Raw genomic sequence first — 15,700 nt, 5'->3', positions numbered from 1 at the left:
TGGGAAATAAGGAAATAAGCAGGGAAATAAGGAGTAGGTGGTTTATATATTAAAAATGTATACACTTGGACTGAGGTTGAGATGGATGTATGAGATTGATTTGGTGAGAGTCTCTGGGTTAGCTTAAAAGGAGTAACAAGGGTGATGTTATGGTGGGAGTCTATTACAGACCACCTATTCAGGAGAAAGACATGGATGAGGCTTTTTTTAAACAACTAACAAAAAATCATCCAAAGTGCAGGACTTGGTGGTGTTGGGGGATTTCAACTATCCAAACATATGTTGGGAAACTAACACAGCAGGGCACAGATTATCCAATAAGTTCCTGGACTACACTGGAGACAATTTTTTATTTCAGAAGGTTGAGAAAGCTACTGAGGGAGGGTGAGGAACTGTTCTTGATTTGGTTTTAACAAATAGGGAGGAACTGGCTGAAAATATGAAAGTAAAAGGCAGCTTGGGTGAAAGTGATCATGAAGTCATAGAGCTCGTGATTCTAAGGCAGTGATTCCCAACCTTTTTCCCCATGGAGAAACACGTAAAATAATTTTTCACATACCGAGGAACCTGTGAAAATGTTGGCTTGACCAGAAAAAGTTGACAGCGGGGAGCTCAATTCAATTACTGCTAATTTTTTTTCAAGAAAATGTATTTGTGAAAAGCTGGGGTCTGTGTGCGTGTGCTTACATTGTAAGAAAAAAATTAGAGTATTTTTCCTGTCTTTTTTTGTATGATCTAATCTCTTTTTTCAAATATTCTCCCCTTCCTGCCTCTCGCTCTCTCTTTCTCTTCTCCTCCCCCCTCCTGCCTCTCACTTGCGGAGCCCAAATGACTGCTTGCTCCCACGTGGCGGCCTGGCTGAGCTGTGCAGAAGTTAGCCGAGCACCAGGGTGGGAGGCGATGGGTGTGACAGATGCTCCAGGCCCCACCCAGCGTTATTTATTCCATGATTTCTCATGGAACCTCTGATGATGGTCCGCGGTACCCCAGTTGGGAAACTATGTTCTAAGGAATGGTAGAAAGGAGAACAGCAAAATAGAGACAATAGATTTCAGGGAGGCAGATTAAGTACGCTCAGAGAGCTGGTAGGTAAGGTCCCATGGGAATCAAGAAGAAGGGGGGAAAAAAAAACCTGGCAGTTTTTTAGACACACATTATTAAGGGCCTAAAAGCAAACTATTCTACTGTGTAGGAAAGATAGAAAATATGGCAGGAGACCATGTTGGATCAACCAGGGGATCTTGGATATGATCCAAAAATCAAAAAGGAGTCCTATTAAAAAGTGGAAACTAGCTCAAATTACAAAGGATGAATATAAGCAAACAGAGGTATGCAGGGGCAATATAGAAAGGCAAAGGCACAAAAGCTCAGTCTAGCTAGAGACACAAAGGTTAACAAGAAGACATTCTACAAATATATTAGAAGAAAGAGGAAAATCAATGACAGAGTAGGCCCATTTCTCAGTGAAGGAGAAACAATACCAAGAAACTTGGAAATGGCAAAGGTGCTTAATAACTTCTTTGTTTCGGTTTTCACCAAGAAGTTTGGTGGTGACTGGGCGCCTAACATAGTGAATGCTACTGGAAATGAGGTAGGTTTAGAAGTTAAAATTTTAAAAAAGCACAAGTTAAAAATTACTTAGTTAGATGTCTTCAAGTCACCAGGGCCTGATGAAATGCATCCTAGAATACTCAAGTAGCTGATGAAGGAGGTATCTGAGCCTGTAGCTATCAGCTTAGAAAAATCATGGAGGTGCAGAGAGATTCCAGAAGATTGGAAAAGGGCAAATACAGTGCCTATCTATAAAAAAGGAAATAAAAACAACCCAGGAAACGACAGACCAGTCAGCCTAACTTTTATGCCAGGCAGGATAATGGAGTAAGTAATTTATGGAATTCATCACCAAACATGTGGAAGATAATAGGTAATAGCCAGCATGGATTTGTAAAGAACAAGTTATGTCAAACCAATCTGATAAGCTTTCTTTGATAGGATAACAAGCCTTATGGAGAAAGGAGAAGTGGTGGATGTGGTATGCCTAGACTTTACTAAGGCATTTGACATGGTCTTGCATGACCATAGCAATAAACTAGAGAAATACAACCTAGATGGGGCAACTATAAGATGGGTGCATAACTGGCTGGATATCAGTTCTCAGAGAGTAGTTATTAATTGTTCACAATCATGGTGGAAGAGCTTAACGAGGGATTCCACAGGGGGTCTGTTTTGGGTCCACTTATGTTCAATATCTTCAACAATTTAGATGACAGCATAGAGAGTACAATTAAGTTTACAGATGATACCAAGCTGGGAGGGGTTGCAAGTACTTTGAAGGATAGGGTCAAAATTCAAAATGATCTGAACAAACTAGAGAAATGGTCTGAGGTAAATAGGATAAAGTTAATAAGGACAAATGCAAAGTAGTGCACTTAGGAAGAAACAGTCCAGGAGTTGGGGTTGTGACCTAGGGTAGGAGGGGAATGTGATCTGGGGCGGGGGATTGGGTGTCAGATTTGGGAAGGGGTATGGGTACAGGAAGAAGGCAAAGTTTTTAGGTATGTTGAGTGGGGGGGACAGAGGGTTGGGAAAGTGTGGGGCTGGGATGCCCGAGGCAGGCTCTGGCCAGGAGACTTACCAGTCAGCAGCCCAACCAGATTCTGGTCCTCCCAAAGCCCCCAGTGCCAGCTTTAGCAAAGCTTTTGATACCGTCACCCCCCCCCTCCCCCCCCCGGTGCGGACTGGTACTGGGCTGCCCATAGTTTGGGAAACGCTGACCTGGAGTCATATTGACCAAATGTTACATCCCTATTTAACCAGGGTCACCCCATTTGGGATTAAGTGCTCCTGAGCCATATATCTTTCTCATTACTTTAGCAATGTTACAGCAGCCAACCTCATGCATTCTCATAGAATCCTGAAGTCATATATTTCTTAACAATCTGGTATGGGGAGATGGTGTAATCATGTTTTAATATCAGCCACTGACATAAGAAAATGTTCAATCACTGGTCAGTGCTGCAGCCAAAGTGCTGCAGCAAAAGTTCCATCAGAATTACTTACAATTAAAAAAAAAATTAAATAAAAATCCTATCACAAATACAGAACGTCTGCAGATGATCCAGCTATCCGTTTCTACTGTACTAAACTAGACATTTTTTTCCCTTCAAGAGGCCACTACCAGCACCTGGTACATCATGGGATGTGCCAAAGACTCCAGTCACACTGTAGATTCTGAGCCCTCATACACCTCAAATTTGGGATGAGAGTTCGGGGATGTTAGGGTATGATGGGCTCAGGGCAGAGAGTTCAGGGGTTTCGGGCAGATGGTTGGGAGCGTGGGGGGATGCAGGAGTTATGGCCGTGGACTGGGGATGTGGGGGTGCAGGAGTCTGGGGAGGTATGAGGGGCTCAGGTCAGGGGGTTTAGGTGTATGATGGGCTGAGGATTGGAGTGGTGGATATTTAGGAGTGTTACGACACTGCGGCCAGTTGGGGGCTTGTTGGCCAGGCTTCATAGAATCATAGAGCTAGAAGAGACCTCAGGAGGTCATCAAGTCCAGCCCCCTTCCCAAAGCAGGACCAATCCAAACTAAATCATCCTAGCCAGGGCTTTGTCAAGCTGAGACTTAAAAACCTCTGGGGATGGAGAGTCCACTACCTCCCTAAGTAATGCATTCCAGTGCTTCATTACCCTCCTAGTGAAATAGTTTTTCCTAATATCCAACCTAGACCTCTCCCACTGTAACTTGAGACTATTGCTCCTTGTTTTGCCATCCATCACTACTGTGAACAGCCTTTTTCCGTCCCCTTTGGAACCTCTCTTCAGGAAGTTGAAGGATGCTATCCGGTCCCCCCCTCACTCTTCTGCAGACTAAACAAACCCAAATCCCTCAGTCTCTTCTCATAGGTCATGCTATTCAGCCCCCTAATCATTTTGGTCTCCCTCTGCTGGACCCTCTCCAAGCCCCTCGATGACCGTGTCCAAATCCATGAGGCGGACAAATGTGGAGCAGCACTCTATTGATGGCCTTGACCACCTGCAGAGAGACACAAAACAGTGTCATTGGGGTGCCAGGGTGGCCTAGAGCGTTCCTTTCCCACCACTGCCCCGCACCTCCACTCCTCAGGAGCAAACACCCCTCCCCCCTCGGTAATCCTGGTCACTGCGGCAGTCCGAATTGCGGCTGAGACAGAACAAACCCTCTCATGGAGGGGAATTGCACCTCCTCCCCCACCTTTTCCCTGGTGCAGCCCATCCACTCTCACCCCCGGAGACTGCCATACCTGGATGAGCACTGCTCCAAAGGTGCATTTCCCTACGCCGAACTGGTTGCCAAAGGATCGGTAGCTATCCGGCGTGGAGAGCTTCCATAGGGTGATGGCCATACTCTTGTGGAGGGGAATGGCAGGCCTCATGTGCATGCCCCATCACCGCAGAGCAGGGGCGAGCCACTCAGAGTTCGAGGAAGGTGTCTTCCTTCATCCTGAAGTTCTGGGTCCACTGTTGGTCTCCCCAGTGTTCTAAGATGATGTGGCCCCACTAGTCGCTGCTGGTGTCCAGGCGCCAGGGGCAGCTCTGCTCCTCCACGGCTCCCAGGGGGGTCTGGAAGAGGACCTCGGTGTTGGGCTGCTGCAGATGTTGCCAGGGAGTCCCCAGCACTTGCTACCAGGCTTGCAGCAAAAGATCCAAAAGAAACACCAGTGTGTCTAGGGGCAGCTCTGGCTCCATGGTGCCGAGTGCTGTGGTGTCCCAAGTGAGGGCAACCAAGCAGGCAGAGAGAAAAATGCTTTACTGTCACTCAGCAACGTAGACAATCAGGCAGGGAAAGCTGAGAACCTGCTGTCCAGGGGGGTCCCTTTAAGCACAAGCCTCAGACAGCAGCCACACAAAGCAACTACTGACCTGATGCTCTGCCAGAACCGGTTTCAGCTGCCCTTAAATGAGATTGTGTCCAATCAGTGTGGACGCACTATTTTTATTCAGCAAAAAGCTATTTTGAATTGCATTTTGTGTATAGACGCATTATTTTGAAATAACTTATTTCGAATTAACTATTTCGATTAAGATATTTTGAAATAATGCTGTAGTGTAGACATACCCTGGGTTACCTCCGTCATCCAATAAGGGCCCCATGCCCTCTCTGATCAACCTCTTATTGCTAACATGCCTGTAGAAACCGTTCTTGTTATCCTTCTCATGTCTTGCTAGCAGCAATTCTACTTGTCCTTTCTCTTTCCTGATAACTCCCCTGCATTCTCGAGCAATATATTTATACTCCTCCCTAGTCATCTGTCCAAGTTTCCACTTCTTATAAGCTTCCTTTTTATGCTTAAGCTCACCAAGGATGTCCCCGGTAAGCCAATCTGGTCGCCTACCATATTTGCTTTCTTTGCTGTGCATCGGGATGGTTTCTTCCTGTGCCTTTAATAAGGCTCTTTAAAATACTGCCAGCTCTCCTGGACTCCTTTCCCCTTCATATAAACATCCCAGGGAATCCTGCCCATCAGTTCTCTGAGGGAGTCAGAGTTTGCTTTTCTGAAGTCCAGAGTGTGTACTTTGGTCAGGATCCTGAAATCTACCATCTCATGATTACTGCTTCCCAGGTTATCGCCCACCTGTACTTCCCCTACTAGTTCCTCCCTGTTTGTGAGCAGCAGGTCAAGCTGCGTATGGTCCCTGGTCGGTTCCTTCAGCACTTGTTCCAAGAAGTTATCCCCAATGTTCTCCCAAAAACTTCCTGGATTGTCTAAGTACTGCCGTATTGGTCTCCCAACAGATGTCATAGTGATGAAAGTCCCCCATGAGAACCAAGGCCTGCGATCTGGAAGCATGTCTCAGTAGTCCGAAGAAAGCATCGTCTACTTCATCCATCTGATCTAGCGGTCTATAGCAGACATCAACCACAACATCACCCCTGTTGTTTCCACCTCTAAACTTAACCCATAGACTCTCAACAGTCTTTTCCTCCTCTAAATACTGGAGGTCTGAGCAATCATACTGCTGTCTTATGTACAATGCAACTTCTCCTCCTTTTCTCCCCTGCCTGTTCTTCCTGAACAGTTTATACCCTTCCATGACAGTGCTCCAGTAATGCGAGTCATTGTACCAAGTCTCTGTTATTCCAATCAAATCTTAATTCTTTGACAGGGCCAGGGCTTCTAATTCTTCCTGTTTTTCCCAGTCTTCTTGCATTTGTGTACAAACACCTTAGATAGCCAGTTGATTACCCTACCGTCCTCCTCTGTTGCTTGTTCCTCCTTGTGTTTATTTCCCGTGTCAGACTTCCTCACTTACCTCAGGGCTTTGGTTACCATCCCCCAACAAACCTAATTTAAAGCCCTCCTCACTAGGTTTCCAAGCCTGCCTGTGAAGATGCTCTTTCCTCTCTTGGTTAGGTGGATCCCATTTCTTCCTAACAGTCCTTGTGCCTGGAATAGAGTCCCATGGTCAAAAAAATCAAAGCACTCTCTCCAACACCACCCGCACAACCACGCATTTACTTCCTCAGTCTGACGATCCCTACCTGGCCCTTTTCCTTCATCCGGAAGGATGGACGAGAATAACACTTGCACTTCACATTCTTGGATCCTTCTTCCTAGCGCTACGTAATCATTTTTAAATACAATATTCTGTCCAACACAAAAGGTTTCGGTGTTGTCTTTATTTATGGCTGAAGTAGGGAACCTTTTTTGGGCTGGGGGGCCACTGACCCCCAGAAAAATCAGTTGGGACCACACAAGTGAGAAGCAAAAAACCCCTCAACCCCTCCCCCCCCCATCCTCATTGAAACATCTCACTCCAGTGGTGCTCCAGCCACATGGTGGGGCCAGAGGCAGTGAGTACAGAGGTTCAAGCCCTCAGGCCAGGTTTACTCTTCTGAACTTCCAGAGTTAGTGGATTTTGTGGGGCCCCCTAGTGCTCTGGGGCAGGGCCAAAATGAAGGGTTAAGTGTGTGGGGCAGCTGCCAATGAGTGAGATAGATATGGGGTGCAGGATCTGGGTGGGAGATAGGGTGTAGGAACAGGCTCGGAGTAGGGTGTCTGGCTGGGGGGCAGTCTGCTTAGTCAAGGGGCAGAAGCAGGCTGGGGGCAGGATGTCTGGCCAGGGGAGGTGAGTGAGGAGGTTTGTCAGCCGACGGTCAGGGCAGTGTGTGTGTGTGTGTGTGTGTGTGTGTGTGTGTGTGTGTGTGTGTGTGTGTGTTTCCGAGAAAAGGTTTAACGTCCGTGCCTTTACTGCTAGGACCGGGGTCCCATCGCAGAGGGTGGCCAGCAGGCCAACAGACGCCCCGTTATATAGGAAGAGCTTATTACATCTTAGATTTCAGCTGCTAGAATTTCATAATTCCTTCGCAGCGGGCAGCCTTGGGGAAAGACTGAAAGATGCCCCAGTGGATCCTGTCACCTGGGAGTGACACAGATCCAAACGCCCAAGCTCTTCCTATAACTGTCCCTTTAGACCGGCTGACGTTCTTTTAAATTGTGCTTGGTTCTGTTACAGCAACTGAAGGAGTCAGGTTAAAGCTTAAACAGTTACAGGTTTATTGAGGAAGCTTATAGATCATATGGTTGCAATGGCTATTGTTCTATTTGTTAACTATTAGCAAAATATAGGTTTTAAAAATGGTTACAAAGAAGATAAAGATAGAAAAATAGAAATAATGGTACCAAGTAACAGCTTACTCTTTCTATGTGTACACTTAAGACAGAGGACCACATCCAGGTCCCATTTTTACCCCCTTCTGTGCCTCTCGACTCCAGCATGTCAGGCCAGGGCCGGTCCCTCAATTCCTAGGAAAGACGAAAATACGAGGTGGGCGTCCCCATAGAACCTCGGGTGGTCAAACACCTAACCCGACCAGCAGGTAGAGGGTAGAATGACACTCAAAGTGAGTGTGTGCTGGGCCCATCTTATATACTTATGGGGTCACGTATTTCTCTTCTCTGTAATGCCAATTGATGCTGGTCTGTCTGCTGTGAGACCAGTTCTTACAAGGAAGTTGTGAACTTAATTTACACTTGTAAGAGAGATTTGAGATGATTAAATTTTGAAGTACAGGACATTGTTTTCTCAGTGGGAAATTCCCCTTCCAGGGACTGTGTGTGTTCGAATCAACATAGGTGCCAGCCGCAGCCTTGAGGCCAGCTTATTGACTTAGCTGCTCTCTATCCACATATTTGTGTTTCAGCTTCTCAGGATCAGATGAGCCAGCATAGACTATGCTGATTTTATTGCTCCTTCTCTGTCCTGTGCTTCAGAGAGGCAAATAAGATGGATAATATGGGGTTAGTCTGTCTGGCCACAAGGTTGGGATGTGGGGTCTGGGCATCAGTGGGTGGGAGGGCACTTGTTTTCGTGCCACGTTGCAGGCACAATGTAACAGCCTCCTGCCGCTCCTATTTACCAGAACGAAGCCTCTAGGAAGTGTGTCCCAGGGGAAGGAAAATGGTAGCACATGGAGCCATTTTTGTTTCTGCTTGTTCCCCGCATGCTGGGGGAAGGAAAAGGGCATCACTCAGAGCCATATTTGGCTCCACTTGTTCCCTGCATGCCAGATTGGGTGGGGAAGCTCAAGGTTTTCTCCCCCTGCAGGAAGCCAGCGCTGGTGTTCCAATCTTGTGTGGGGTCCTACATCTGTAGGGTCAGTGCTGGCTCCCTGCTGTGGGCAGATCTGGCGGGGAGGGGGAGCTGAGTTGGGGCTCCAGAAGAACCATAGCTGGCTCTCTAGTGAGGTACATTTGGCTCGTGAGCGATAGGTTGCCGATCTTTGCTCTAAAGCAGTGTTTCTCAACCAGTGGTATGAGTGCCCTCGGGTACTCGAGAGAAGTCTGGGGGGGTACGTCAGCACAACTGAAATTTGGAGAGAACTTAAAACAAAAATTAAATTTTACAAAGCTTTATTATTTTTGTACTTTTTATACCCAAAAATTTCATCACCCGCCTGGCTACGATTAAGTTGTTTAAACAAATGTGTTGCAATGGTAGGAAAAAATTGTGTGCATCTAAAAACTGGAGGTACTTAATTGTTTTTAAAGGGGTAGTTTATAAAAAAAGGTTGAGAAACACTGCTCTAAAGCATCCATCTGTTGGAGAGCACAATATCAAATGCATGTCCAGGATCCTCTGTGTATTAGTAATTGTCAGGATCATGGCATGCAGAAGTGATCCCTCCATGCTGGCTAATAGTGGTTTAAAAATGATGCCAGGTTATGGAACAAGAGAGCTCCCAGAATACACAGGGGACAGCATGAGGACAAAGCATGCTTATGCAGAATACTAATTACTTACTTTGGGAAAAAAATCAGTGCTGTGTGTACACACTTATTCAGACTGATTGTGGAAAAAAGAGACACCCCAAAATGGAAGTTAAGCATCATGTGACCTGTTCATGTGTCCTTGTACAGTCCTAGCACCCATCTCTTACAGGCTGTAGCGTTCACAGGAAGGCTCTCTAGATGGGAGATAAAGGTCTCCTACTGATTGTTTTTTGCCAATGGTGCTTTTCCCTGAGTAGGCTCTTTCCCACCAGCTATTTAGACTAAAAGCATCTTGTCTTGTCAGCATTACTCAGGTGTAACTACATTTGAAATATAGATACATAGTCAATAGTCATAACTTCAGATACAAAATAGATACATGGATACAAATAAGATAATAGGACTCAGCAGATCATACCTTTTCCAATGACATCTCACAGAATTTACCTTGTATAAATACATCATTATGCTATAACCATATAATAATATGACTGTAAAGTTGCAGTGTCACAGGGAGTCCCACACTCGGGCCTCCAACCTAAGCCCAAAGGTCTACACAGTGACTTAGTCCCACAAGCATAGGTCTGCCACCCAGGCTAGCTGAGGATATGCTACTGCTCTTTTATCCCTGTCGAGATGTACAGTTAGTGTCTGAAATTTGTTTTTTCTGGTTCACTCATCGCAAACAATTAATAATGCTTCCCCTGGGTCTTAGTGCTCAACCAGTCCCCTGTTCCTATCCCTGCACTCACTCTTAAAGGGGACATGCTGTTTTATTTTAATGTTTTTGTGCTTAGTAAGTCTCGAGTCTTTTTTTTTTCCCCCTCAACTTTGGTCCCCCCTCCTTTTTTTCCTTCAACAGAGTTTATTCCGGTGTGGTTTTTTTGGGGGGGATGGGAAGGGGAAGGGTGTTTGGTATTTTTGTTTCAACCATCTGGCAACCCTAACTGTAAACAATTTCTTACACCCTGAAGTGCTGATGAAGTGGATTTACACACAAAAGCTCATGACCTAATAAATTGATTAGTCTCTAAAGTGCCCCAGGATTACTTATTCTTTTAAATAGTGATAGAGATGCAGCCGTGTTAGTCTGGTCTAGCTGAAACAAAAGTCAGAACTATGTCGCACTTTAAAGACTAACAAGATGGTTTATTAGGTGATGAACTTTCGGGGGGGCAGACCCACTTTCTCAGATCTTTTAAAGTTACAGACTAACACAGCTACCCAGCTGAGACAGATTCACAGTTTACATTATTCCTGATGGAATGATCACAGAAAAACAGTTAATGTTGACACCGAATTCCAAAAGTTAATAACAGCAAAGTAACACCCCACTGAGAGAAAAGGGGACAGTACATACTTCTCAAAGTTAAGAGGAAAATGCAGTCTTGGCTCACATCAGGAAGTTCATACAGTTCAAAGAAACACAAAATTAAAGCTTACAATTATGCAGAAATTGGTAGCCCACAGGTTTCACCATAGATTTTGTGCAGTGTTGGGACTTGGCTTCAAAGAAGTTCACCTATTCTCCTAATGAACAACTAAGTTTTGTTGTACTATTAGAAACTGGATGAAACATTTAAATAACCAAAAATAGATACAGGAATATAATTAAATAAAGCTTAAATGTTTTAGGAAACAGCTTGCATTTGATACTTATAATTTATCAGTATTTTCTTTGTCATCTTAGGTGGTAATAAATTGCGCTATTCCGAAAGGATTGAAGTACAATCAAGCTACACAGACCTTCCACCAATGGCGTGATGCTAGACAGGTGTATGGTCTTAACTTTGGCAGTAAAGAAGATGCCAATGTCTTTGCAAGTGCCATGATGCATGCCTTAGAAGTGTTGAATTCACAGGAAGCTGGTAAGGCTTTTAAACTTTTTCTTTGACTTCGGATTGCTCATAATATAGATAGATATAAGATGCAAAATTTAAAGTGAAATCTGAATTTCTTGACCTTTGAGTGCCAAGTTTTGAGATTCCTAATGCACACTGGGTTTTTTGGTGGATGACAATACTATTTCTTTAGTATGAGTGGGCCTCCAGGCACCTCAGTTAATTATTTGTGTCTAAGCTCTCCTTCCAGCTGATGAATGCCTATGGGTTAACTATCATTCACACAAGTACTATTGCTGAGAGCAGTTCATTTACTACTTGTAGAAATCTGTAAATAAATTAAATATTATATCTTAATTTGTCTTTCCTCAAGATGTTTTTGAGGACTTTCCTTTCTAGAAAAAAAATTGTGCATTTTATACTGACTTGTTTTAATTTAGTATGAAAAGAAATACATTATATAATACAAGGGAAAATCAAATGAAGATAATCTAACATCTCTTCCCCAGTCCTGGGAGTTTATTTTCCATTGACTCAGTGCTTTAGTTCCGAAGCTTAGTAGGCACATTGCCTTCTTAATTCCAGTTTGTCTCAATTTTAAGGAAACAACTCGTAACAGAGAAATAACAATGTACTGGCTTCTTGAGCTATGCCTGCAAGGTTTTCTGAAGGATTCTTTAGAATTCAAGCCTAATTTGAAGGTTTGCTGTCTGAAACCTTCATGTAGCGAACAGTTTTTAAGGAAAACTTCAAATTTAGAACAGTTGAAAATTCTGTTGAAAAGTATCTGTACTACTTTTCTATTTGACACTTGGGTATTCTTCGGTTCATTGATTATATTGATAGTTATACGTAATAAAAACAATCAAAATAAACATAAAGTATAATGTAATTTACAAATGACTGTGAAATGGAAATTTTGGATTCGATTCCCAATTTATAAATTTGTAAAATATAGATTGTAGGATACTTAAATGAAACTACTTTTTTTTAACCCCAATCTGAAACATAAATTCATTGCTCTGATGTATAGAATGTATGCATTTCATAGCTGATCTGATTCTTTTCCATGAATTCTTAATTTAAATAAAAAATGAGCAATTTTTTTCTTGATTTAAACCTTTCCATTAGGGGGAAACTAGATAAGGAATAAAGATGCTATTTAATGTGTTCAGTTAGTGTGCTGTTAATTAGTAAATTAAGTATGCTGCCAGGTAGGGAAAATGGAGGAAGCTCTAAATGTATGAGGGAAAAGTGAAATATATACAACTGGTATGCAAAATTTTGCTCAGCTTTTTACTTGGTGCAAGTATTTTGGGGGTTTGGGGTGGTGGGGATAAGCAAATAAATTTGCTTAATCAGCATTATGAGAATGAGCAAATTGATGTTTTGCATGTGATAGTAAATTCTGCAAGGCTCAATCACAGTAATAACAATGTGTTTTTCCAGGATTTTTTTTATATTTTCCCTACCAAATATTCATGCAAATATAAAATTACTTGCTGCCATACTTATCCCTAATTCTGTGGTGAAACGTAACATTTGTGCCATTAAGGAGAGAGCTCTTATTTCAATGCAAATATTTTGTTTGTGAAACAGAAAAAGAAATTATAGCAACATGTAAACTGTGCAAACAGTTTGAAATAGAACGCTTGCCCTTTGTAAAAAGTGGCTAGTCAGATAACGTGATTCTTTAAGTCAACAAAAATACTACGTGTCTTCGAGTGAAACCCAGTTTATTTGGCCAAGCGAAACAAATTCTTTCTACTACTAGCATTTCAAAGACTAATTTCTGCCTCGTACATCAACAAAATTGCTAGAGAAACTTTGATTATATAGAACTTTTGATGTCTGAAAAGGGTGATGGCCTAGAAGAATCAGATTATTTTGAGCACAAAAATGTAAAAATTGATAAGTAAATATGCTAAACAGAAGATGGGTTCTTTTATTACGCTGTTTCCCTGTATACATGTTCTTTATTTTGTCAATTTGTACTCTTTTTAGCTTCATACCCTTTTTTCCTTGGACTTAGCTGAATATAAAATTAGGTGGTTCTTTGAATGCTTGTTCACATCAATTCCAGTCAGGTGCGTGTGAGCCACTTACACAAGCATGGGAAACTTTTTTTTCCTAGCAGCTCCCATAGCGTTGGCTTTGGAGACCCCTACAGAGGTGCTGCTATATCAGCCCTTATATCTCACTGCTGCCCCTGCCCCTCCCTCAGTTAGTTCCTCCTTACTATCTGTGGTGTCATTGGAACTTCTAGCTGTCTTGCTTAGGCAAGCTTCTAGTCTGTAGCGCACATTCTACTTTAGTTCTCTAAAGTTGCAGCTGGTTGGTTAGACAGTAGTTAGGAGTGGACGACTGTGCCCAAACATTTTACCCTTCCAGGGCACTGGGGCATGCTGACAGCACCAGGGTTTAAATCTTGTACTGTTTGCATATGACCTATCCCAAACAGTGATCTGCACAGTTCCTGTCTCATGTATCGGGGAGAAGAACACCAGGCAGAAAAGTGCAAGATTAGCAAGGGGTTCAAGCTTCATAGGAGGGAGGATTGAGAATATCAGTGACAGCAACTCCTAATGAAAGTGGTGCCAAGACTGGCATTGTTCGGGCAGGTTGGCATGAGGAGCAAGCTCAATCCGCAGTGCACCAGCCTTGGTATGTGAGACTGCACCGAAAAAAGGCATTGCTAAAGATTGTCAGTGCCGAAGTCCACTGGTACCGAAACCATCTGTACTAGGCACCATTCAACATCTTCAGTGTCGCGCAACTGTAAGGAGAGTAGAGGATGCTCTCCACATAAGACTTGTCCCCAGCAGGAGCCAGTGCAGGGCAAGAAAACTGTGCACAAGGCTCACCAGGACATGCTGTCGATTCCATCACTGGTGTGAGCACTGTTGAGTTTGATGTGCAGCATGTCACCGGGGACTGAAGTCCTGTCTACATGCTGAACTTTCCATCCACACCAGACACACATGAGGCTGTGAGGGACCTCTTAAGATTTCAGAGACTGGAGCACCTTTGGTGCAGGACAAGCTGCTGGCACTGCCAAGAACACTACAATCTAGAGGCAAGCCAGCTATTGTAAGGTGCCCTCAGTCTGTAGATTGGCACCTTTGCAGGTTGGCTTCTTCATCTCCAGAGCGCTCACCCCTGCAGGCACCAGTACTTCTGCCAACACCGTGGAGGCCAGATGAATCCCCAATGCTAGAGCTTCAACACCAGTACGCGGAGACTAGAGCTGCCATCCCCAGTGCCCCACGCTGGGCCCGGTCCTTGTCCTGTCATGACTGGCACAGTTTAACCTCACAATCTTCACAGCACTGCTCCTTGTCATTGCTGACTTCCTTACATAGGACACCAGCACTGGGCTCTTTGGCACCACCATGGTCTTCACCATCAGGATTGAAGTTGGAAGCAATACTGTGTACTCCCATAGAAGTTGTAACAGGAGATATAGAAAAGACCCTCCAGCGCTGTGGCAGGCTCAATGGCTCCCTCCGATCTAGCATTCATTTTGGACTCCTTTGGCGTACCATCAAGTCCAACGTGTGTCCAAAGTTTCTTGATCGGTGGCATCTGCTCACCACCCTCCAGATTCCCAAGGGTCAGGTGACCCTTGAGAATCTCCCTAGCAATGATCTCTTTACTTATGCAAGAGGGCATCCCACCCACAGAGTTCCCAGATCCTGCTCCTATGCTGGAGACCTCCCCATGCAGGGAAGTAGGAGAAGCACAGATCAAAAGCATTCTGCGCCACCTCCAGCCTCTTCATCCTCCTCCCCAGATGAGATAGTGGCAGGGACCAAGATGGCAGAGCCTCCACTGGTTGATCATAGGGCATACCAGGAGCTCCTGAGACAGGTGATATGCGATTTGTATTCCCTCCACTGGAAGACGCCAGAGTCAGAACATCCTATGGGGGACATTTTAACACAAAGTCCTTTGATGGTGGTGCTGCCAATTATAAAGACCGTCAAGGCTAATTATAATTCACTGTGGTAAACGCTAGCATCCGTAGGACCCACAGCAAAGGGCATAGAGAAGGAGATACTTTATGCCCTCCTAGGGTTACAAATTCCTTTTCTCACATCTCCATCCCTCGTCTCTGGTGGTCTCAGACATTAACGAAAAGGAGAGACAAGGTCAACAAGTGCCAGCGCCTAAGGCCAAGGAGGCCAAGAAACTTGACCTCTTCAGGAGAAGGATACATTCAGCCGGAGGCGTCTAGTTGAAGATAGCAAACCAACAGGCTATCCTAAGCAGGTACTCCCTACAAGACATGAGAAGTAGTGGCCAAGTTCAAAGAGCTCGTTCATCCAGATTTCAGATAGGAGTTCTTGGCACTTAGAGGAGGGTGGAACAGTAGCCAGAATCTCTCTGCAGGAATTTCTTGATTCAGCTGATTCAGTGATGAAAACCCTGTCTATGAGGATAGTAATGCGCTGGTCTTCATGGCTCCAGTCATTGGGGTTGCTGCTGGAGGTCCAACTGATCATACAGGACCTTCCCTTCAAGGGAAGGAGTATATTTTGGAAGCAGACTGACTCAAAGCTCCATTTTTTTAAGATTGAGGGTTTCTATGAAGTCGCTGGCTAT

At 44.3% G+C, this 15,700-nt stretch overlaps 1 protein-coding gene across 11 annotated transcripts in view; it reads left to right on the top strand.

The window, feature by feature from the left end:
* The window catches only part of ENAH (ENAH actin regulator), a 200,430-nt gene that overhangs the window by 84,377 nt on the left and 100,353 nt on the right, over positions 1 to 15,700 (top strand). For all 11 annotated transcript variants that reach the window (XR_016349264.1, XM_089777469.1, XM_006118028.5 and 8 more), the window contains one exon: positions 10,945 to 11,122. Coding sequence is in view for 10 of the 11 variants with exons in the window: in XM_089777469.1 (XP_089633595.1) it covers positions 10,945 to 11,122 (178 nt within the window). In the remaining variant the exon portion in view is untranslated. The remainder of the gene's footprint in view (positions 1 to 10,944; positions 11,123 to 15,700) is intronic.

This window comes from Pelodiscus sinensis, chromosome 3 (assembly GCF_052426305.1).
Source record: "Pelodiscus sinensis isolate ZL-2025 chromosome 3, ASM5242630v1, whole genome shotgun sequence".
NCBI classification, from domain to species: domain Eukaryota; kingdom Metazoa; phylum Chordata; order Testudines; family Trionychidae; genus Pelodiscus; species Pelodiscus sinensis.
This window is presented reverse-complemented; position numbering and strand designations above follow the sequence as displayed.